The sequence below is a fragment of the Aethalodelphis obliquidens genome, unplaced genomic scaffold, assembly GCF_003676395.1.
Source record: "Aethalodelphis obliquidens isolate GAN/ISIS:26980383/991018 unplaced genomic scaffold, ASM367639v1 scaffold28, whole genome shotgun sequence".
Classification (NCBI taxonomy): domain Eukaryota; kingdom Metazoa; phylum Chordata; class Mammalia; order Artiodactyla; family Delphinidae; genus Aethalodelphis; species Aethalodelphis obliquidens.
In genome coordinates, this window is record NW_020837972.1 from 18,647,031 (window position 1) to 18,655,178 (window position 8,148).

Genomic DNA, 8,148 nt, shown 5'->3' on the forward strand with positions numbered 1-8,148 from the left:
GGGGAGGGGAGGGGGAGGGGGGAGAGGGAAGGGAGGGCAGGGAGAGGGGTGGGCCCCCCGCCCCCCGCCGCTCACCTCTGCATGCGCTCCTGCAGCTCCCGCTGCTTGCGGATCTCGGGGAACTGCTTCTCGTAGTACTCGCGCACCTTGCTCTCCTTGGCCCGCCGCCGGGGGTTGTTCTCAATGCGCTCCACCTTCTTCTCCCAGGCCTCCATGAGCTGGTCATAGCGCTGGCAGAACTTCTGCTCCTGGGGGGATGCGGGGGAGCCCTGCGGCAGCCGTTCCTCCCGCATCCGACACCCAGCCCCTCCCCGGCTCCCCGCTCGCCGTGTGCCCGGGCACACGTGGGCAGACACGCGATCACACGCGGGCACGTGGGCAGACCCAGGCACGTGGGCAGACACGCGATCACGCACAGACCTGAGCAGACCCAGGCCAACCCGGGCCCCTGAAGAAAACCCACAGGCTGCCCTAAGGACCCGGCCGCCTCGCTCCCTGGGGAACGGGCCACCCCCTGCCGGCCTCCCTCCAGAAAGGCCTCGTGCTTCCAGCCACATGTGGCTGTGGAGTTTAAATCAGGTAAAATTAAGTAACATTTAAGTTCAGGTCTCTGGTCCCTGTGCCACATTTCTAATGCTAGTAGCCATGTGAGGCCAGGGCTACCACCCATAGTGGGCAGTGCACACAGACCATTTCCCTCATTGTCAGTTGCGTCGGACGGGGCAGCTCTGGGGTGTCCATCAGGCCCGGGACAGCCGCATGGAAAGCATTCTCTTTCTGAATAGCTCCTCATCCACCGGCCTCAGGCCAGCCATGCTCCCCACACCCAAGGACTGGGTATGAAGACTCAAGCTGCCGCCCATCCAAGACAAGGAAGTCCCTCTCCAAGTCTAACCACAGTGCTTCCTGCTGTATGTCCTTCCTTAGAGAAAAGACCCCGGCCCGGCCCAGAGTGTAGCTGCCTGGCTTCCAAGTCTCCAAGGTGACCCGGACCTCCAGCAGGCAGGGAGCATCTGGCTGTCCGTGAGACCCGATCTCCCCGTCTCTAACAGCTGCCGTGGACAGATGGCATGGTCTGGGAGTCCCGCTTGAATGCCTCCTCGACACTTCAGCATAATCAGAAAACCCGTCTCTGGTCCTCGTGCCCAGACACCCCTCCCCATCCTGAATTTCAGCTTCTGACCAAGGCAGCTGTGACCTTGGTCCTCAACAAACCCAGAGGCGTGATGGTCCCCAAGTGGCCGTCAGGCCAGCTTTGAGGAGCAGAACTTGACCTCCAGCTCCCGGGGGTTCCCCAGGTATGTGGGCTGCCCCAAGAACCCTTGGGAGGTCAAGTTCCAGTAGAGACAATAGCCACACATGTTCGTGGCAAGGTGCCGAGAACAGCACCCCTGAGGGTGAGAACGGGCATGAAGGAAACCCAGCCCAGCCCACCATCAGAGCAGGGGACCCTCCCCACGCTCTCAGCCCTGCCAGAGAGGCCTCGATCTGATGGGTGAGAGTGAGAAAATATGTCAGAAGGGGAAAAGGCGAGAACATGTTCACCAAAAACCAGCAGAGGAAAAGAATGCAGTTACCCGTGAAGATAGGCAAGAAACCCAAAGGGCCACCAACCAGCTGCCCAGTGGAGGGGCGAGCAGGGCGGCCAGCAAGACGCCCCAGCCCTGCCTGGGGCCCTCGTGGAGCAAGGGACAGGAACAGCCGTGCAGGCACCCGCAGCCACACTGCCCAGCCCCAAGCACCACACGCAAAGATGTGAGCAGCTCCTGAGGACTGTCCAGGATGAGGAAGTCCCCCTCCACGTCTAACCACAGTGCCACCTGCTGTGGCCTGTGCACTGGAGGTGCTGTCCGTCCACCGAGGGCCGAGGGCACGGGGCGCCTCGGGACAGAACACAGCAGTGGCTGCGGCCCTTCCCTGGGGCAGCAATGACCCTGCCAGGGGGTGTCCACATAGCGGCCCTGCTGGCCAGGGAAGAAAGCAGGTCACACACTCACATACACACATGCACACACTCACACATAACACATGCACACTCACACATAACACATGCATACTCCCTTACACATACATGCACTCGCGTGGACAAATACATACACTTACATTCTCACACTTACAATACACACTCACACCCACACCCTCACTCATAAACTCACATACACACATTCTCACAGTCACACTCACACCTCAGAGGCTGAAGCGCTGCTGAGCTAGTCCGCCGGGTGCCCGGAGCAAGAATCTGCAGAGGAGAAGGAGGACGGCCCCTGCGACCACAGTGTGTGTGTGTTACGGAAACAGGTCCCCCTCAGCGGGAATTCTTCATAGCACCATCATCACCATCAGCATCACCATCGTCATCATCACCATCAGCATCGCCGCTGACACTAGCTAAGTGCCACTGTGTCACATGCCAGGCACAGAGCTGAGTCCTTCCCGCGACTGACTCTCCCAAACAACAAAAGGCCATGACCGCCATCCCCTCTGTAGAGGCAGGAGCCCAGAGCTCAGGGCCGTCAGCCCGGGATCACACAATTAGGGACGGGAGGTCAGGATCCTGATGGTTGTTCTGATAAAGTCCAGTACGTCTACTTTTCCTTTTGCTGCTCATGCTTTTGGTGTCAAACCCAAGATCCGCTGCCCAATCCAAGGTCGTGAAGTTCACCCCTATGGGTTTTCTTTTAGGAATTGTACAGCTTTAGCTCTTGCATTTAGGTCTTTGATTCATTTTGAGTTACTGTTCGTGTTAATTCTGTGAGGTGGGATCCAACTCCATTCCTGTGAGTGTGGCAGTCCTATTGTCCCAGCACCATTTGTTGAAAGAGACGGTCCTGTCTCATTGACATGGCCACCTGTCAAAAATCCAGCATCCACAGATGTGAGGGCCTGTTTCTGGCCTCTCTATTCTGTTCCATTGGTCTCCATGTCTGTCCTTAGGCTAGAACCATGCTGTTTTGATTATTGTAGCTTTGTGAGATGTTTTGAAATCAGCAAGTGACTCTTCCAACCTGGTTGTTCTTTTTCAAGATTGTTTTGTCTATTTGGGGTCCCCATGAATTTTAGGGTCAGCTTGCAGCTGACGGTTCTGAGCACCCACTGCAGTCCGGGCATTGCTGTGAGCACACTGCTTGCAGCCTTTCACTCAGTGGCCTGATGAGGTGCGTGTTACTATAATCCCCACCAAACAGAACAGGAACCTGAGACCAGGAATTAAATGATTTGCCCCGGTCACCGAGCAGGGCCAGCATTTGAACCCCTCCTACCCCGCCAGGTGTGTAAGGATGGAGCTCTACACTTAGGGAAACAATGAGAGATGGGGTGACCAGGAGGTACCCCCAAAACTGAGGAAGACAGCCTCAGGCTGACGGACAGAGCACAAGGAGGGAAGTGTTAGGGAGGTGGTTGGAGCTGACTAGCCAGGGGAACTGGCCTCTGTGGTCACCTGGTGACCCGGCGTCCTCCAGACCCCCAGGGAGCCTGCAGCCTCATGCAAAGGCCTTCTGCTGGGCTCAGCGGCCCAGGCACCACAGACTTGGAGAATGCTCCCCTGCTGGCTGTCCTGCGTGTTCAGCGATGCGTGACGGTGACGAGGTCGAGCTCTCCCAGCCCCTGTCCTGCTGCAGCCCCTCAGGCTGCAGAAGCAAGTCACGGATGCCGGGGCAGGTCAGGAAAAAGCCCAGAAGTGAAAAATAAGAGGTGTGAGGGATATGAGAGGAGTGAGCAAAACTTTAGCCGTCTCTAAAAAAGAAATAGATAAAAAAGGAAAGTGGGGACAAGCCAGGAGAAAGAGAAAAGGCAGACTATGCTGAAAATATGCCAGTGCCCACTGTAGTGGGTTCAATGGTGACACAGCCCCCAAAAGCTGTGCCGCATCCTAACCCCCAGGTTCGGGGTTTGAATCTTCAAATGTGACCTTATTTGAAAAAACGTGTTTTCAGATGCCATTAAGGATCTTGAGATGAGGTCATCCTGGATTAGGGTGACCTCTAGATCCAGTGACAGGCATCCGTGTGCGAGAAGAGAGGGGAAAGGGCAGCTGAGGATGTAGGCAGAGATGGGAGTCATGTGGCCTGGAGCCACCAGGAGCTGCAAGAGGCAGGGAGGAGCTTCCCCTAGCACCTCTGGAGGGAGCACAGCCCTGCTCCCATCTTGATCTTGAACTTCTGGCCTCTAGAGCCAGCAGTGAGAGGACACATTTCTGTTGTTTTAAGGCCCTAGTTTGTGGTCATTTGTTACAGCGGCCCCAGGAAATGAATACACCCACCGTCCAGGCTGAGCTCAGCCCCTGACTAACCCATCCTGCCAGGCCATCAGTCACACACACTCCCCCCGCCAGGCGCTGCGCTACCCCTTCCTGCAGCCCCACCATGACCCCATTTCACAGATGAGGAAAAGTGAGGCTTAGGGCAAGACAGCTGTCCCAAGATGACTCACAGAGGGTATGGTGGGTAGGGTTTGAATCTGCGCACCTCAGCGGCTTCAGGGGGCACGGGGCGGGCGAGCTCAGCTTCCCAGGGGAGAGCAGGGCAGGCCTAGTGGAGGCTCCTGCTGGGGTTGGGCGCCCCTCTGGGGCAAGAGCCTCAGCTCTCTGGGCAGAGCAGGAGTGTAGGGCAGCGTGGGTCCCAGGAACCTCTAAGGAGTGAGGGCCCCACAGAAGGGGACCTGACTGACAGGGGAGGTGGGCGGGGAGCATGCAGATCTGAGGGGGCCCGTCTTGGCCAAGCGCCCTCCCATCCTTGCTGATGACGATGCATGGGGCTTTGGGTTCATTTATATAAGAAGGAGAATGAGATCATTCCAGACGCCCTCCCGTTGCAGCTTCTGTGGTTTAGGAACTCGTTTTCACAAGGGCCTCTCTTAAGATGGGCTCAGCTTAGCCACAAAGCGAACCCAGAATTTCTTAGAAGTCTCTCCAGTTCCTCTATCTTTAAATAAGCCCATTTCCCCTCCATCCCCTCAAGGGACCCCTCCACGACGAGCCCTGGGAGATTTCCGAACAACTTACACCCACCCAGCTCCACCCCCCAGCAGCCACTGGGATCCTTTTAAAATGTAAATCAGATCTCCTTCTTCCAGCCCCAAAGGAACCCCACCCCTGGGCAGGACTACAGGGGAAAAGCTGTGAATCAGGAAACGCTGTGAATCGTTAGGTGTGATAAAAAGAGAGTTTCCTTCCTCCAGGAAGTGTTCCAGGTGAGGGTCTGGGTGTCTGCACCTACGTCCTAACAGCTCAACACAAAAACATTCATACTTACACACGCACACACACGCACACGCACACACACAAAGCGAATATAAAGAAATGTTAACCATGATGGATTCTTACACACACACACACACACACACACACACACACACACACACAGCGAATATAAAGAAATATTAACCATGATGGATTCCAGATAACGGGCTTATAGGTGTTCACTGTTACTCTTCTGTCAGATTTCCTGTATCACTGTCAAATTTTCCGAATAACTAAAAATTCTTAAAGATTTTGTATTCTTTATTAAGAATACATCAAGAATAAGTGTCCGACTGTGTTTAGAGTAAACTCTAGACGTTCCATTTCCAGGTGACCTGGCGCCCATGATTTTCGACCACAGCCCCCCACGCGTGCCCTGTACTTCAGGCTTGCCTGCTACATGCTGTCCTGTGCTACCCCCCAGGCCGGTTCCTGCCTCAAGGCCTCTGCACTTGCTGCGCCCTCTCCTTCACACTCACACCCCCAGATATTCACACGGGTGGTCCTTTCTGGTCATTCCTCTCTCAGTACTGTGGTCGGATATCCAGGCTGTCCCCAAGCCCATCCCTCTGCACGGCACTTATCACTGCGTCTCCTCCACTCAGGTGCACGGCACGTGCTCAGTAAATACTTCTTAACTCAATGAATGAGATGGGATGCCCCGTTTCATGAACCCCATCTCTCCAGCCAGGCGCCTCTGGTCACCATCCAGTCAATGTGGGAGTCTGAGGAGGTTGGGAAGAAAAGGAAAGCCCACCACTTCTCACCCCGTGGGGCCCTGGGGTCTAGGGTGCCGCCCAACCAGCTTCCCAGTCGCCCAGCATGTGGGCCAGAAATGTATCCCTTCTCCAAAGGCCCAGCTGAGGTCTAAGGCCAGAGCAGGGTGCATTCAGAAACTGGTTCAGAGGGACCGAGGCCCTCAAGTGGTGAAATCAGAGCTTTTGTGAGATGGTCTGAGAAAGAGCAGCTCTGTCTCTGGCTCTAGAAGGACTCAAACCTGCTGTAGAAATTCAGGTCCCAAAGGAAAACCAGCTTGTCAATGTCCTAATATGCAGACTTGAAGAAAAATGGCATAGAAATGAAGGTGCAACCTGATCAAACCACTCCTGAACTTCACTCAGTGGACTTCATCAGCTACACAAACTCCTTTACTGTTTAAGCCCATCTGAGCCATTGCTTCTTCCTCTCACAGCTGAAAGAATACTAATGGGTAACTCCCCCTCCATCGCTCAGCCCTAACCTAACCCAGTGAATCGGTGACGTAAACACCCACCCTAAACCACAACAAAAGGTGTTCTTTCACATGTGCTCCCCCTGCCCTGGGCATGCCTCCCAGCTGAGACGGCAGAGTGTGCGGTGGGATGCAGGAGTCCGTACCACTTTCTAAGCAAGGGGGGCCTCACTGCTTCTCTGGGCCCGGATTTTCCCGAGCCCGGAACGGGCACAGCGGGCTGGGCAAAGCCCATTTCTCAGGGAGCGCCCTGCAGTCACCGCCACCCAGCACACAGCCCACCCCAGTCTTCCACCTCTGCCAACAAACTTCTCTCTTTCTGCCTAAAATAGCCACAGTAGGGCCTATGACAAGGAACCAATTTCCCCGGCCAACATTTTGCTTTCTCCCCTTCCAGGCTGGAAAAGGGGGGGCACAGTTCCCAGCCTCCCCACCCACTCACACCCCAGCTTCCTTGAGGCAGCCGAGCCCTGAGCCCCGCTTCACGGAGCAGCTGCTGTCTTTTCCCATTTCTCCCACTGCCCTTGGCTTTTCTTCACACCCTGGACAGGCAGGAATGAGCTGCAGAAGCCAGGGAGCCCAGTGGGCGTGGCCTGAGTGGCCTGGACGGTCTCGGCTCTCAAGGAAGCCTGGTCCGTGGAGGGGAGGGGGCAGCGGAAGAGATTCCCGGGGTGGGGGACGGGGTGATGACTTACCCATTGTTTCCGGGCGTGATTCCTCCTCTTGAAGTACAAGATTAACTTTTTCCGCATCGCCTGGTTTCTAAGGAGGATGGAAATAGCCAATCGGGCAGGTCAGAAATGCAGGCTTTCAGGAATTCCGTCCCTTGCTGAAGTTTGCCCCTACTTGCCCCTATGGGCTCCCGGTGAGCTAAGACACATCCGTAGCCCCCCCAGGGTGAGCCACGAACTGCCAATGTGTGTCCTTCCCCCGTCACGTACAAGGTGTCCCCACCCACACCTGGGCTGAGCGTGGTCTGCAGAAAAGGGGGTTCCAAAGGGGGTCGAGGTCTTGTGGCTTCCTGCCCTCCCCGGAGCTGCCATCACCCCTACACGCACCCAGGCTCCCCTCTCCCCATCAGCCACACCTGCCACGGGAAACTGACCACAGAGAAACTGCCACAGCCTTAGGAACGCAGGCCGCGGAGACCAAGCCCCCGAGACCTGCAGCTGCACAGAGGCAGGGTCTTGGGGTCTGGCCTCTGTGACCCCAAGCCACCTCCAACCAAGCCCCTGCTCTGTCCCCCTGGGGTGGGGGTGACATGGACAAGCCAGCGACAGGCTGGTGGGAGCCAGCACAGCAGGAAGCCCAGGAAGCACCTGAGGGGTCTCATGCCTCGGCTCAGGGAAGCCAGACCCCTCTCGCCATCAAAGCCCTCAACCAAGGAGGCCACACACAGCACTGCGGGCTCAGAGGGCAGCCGGCGCTTCCCCGGGGAGATGCGGGCTGTTCAGAGAGAGAGAGAGGCAGGCACAGGAGAGAGACACCAAGACGAGGAATGAGGGAGAATAAAAAGACAGACAGAAAGAGCTCCAGAGGAAGGCAGGGAGACAGAGGGAGAGGGAGCGACAGAGAGGTGGATGAGATCAGATCCCAAATGAGGACAGAGGGAGAGGGGCCTGGGGCCTGGCAGAGAGAGAGAGAGAGAGACAGAGAGAGAGAGAGAAAGAGAGAGAGA

General features: G+C 56.4%; 1 protein-coding gene across 31 annotated transcripts in view; it reads right to left on the reverse strand.

Annotated features, from left to right (window-relative positions):
- Positions 1-8,148, reverse strand: part of NCOR2 (nuclear receptor corepressor 2) — a 222,291-nt gene that overhangs the window by 96,712 nt on the left and 117,431 nt on the right. For 30 of the 31 annotated variants that reach the window (XR_003436770.1, XR_003436769.1, XM_027125072.1 and 27 more), the window contains 2 exons: positions 7,166-7,232; positions 76-248 (listed from right to left, as the gene is read on the reverse strand). Coding sequence is in view for 29 of the 31 variants with exons in the window: in XM_027125072.1 (XP_026980873.1) it covers positions 76-248; positions 7,166-7,232 (240 nt within the window). In the remaining 2 variants the exon portion in view is untranslated. Of the gene's footprint in view, positions 1-75; positions 249-7,165; positions 7,233-7,430; positions 8,133-8,148 lie in introns of those variants that run through there. The other variant, XM_027125097.1, reaches the window with a different exon arrangement.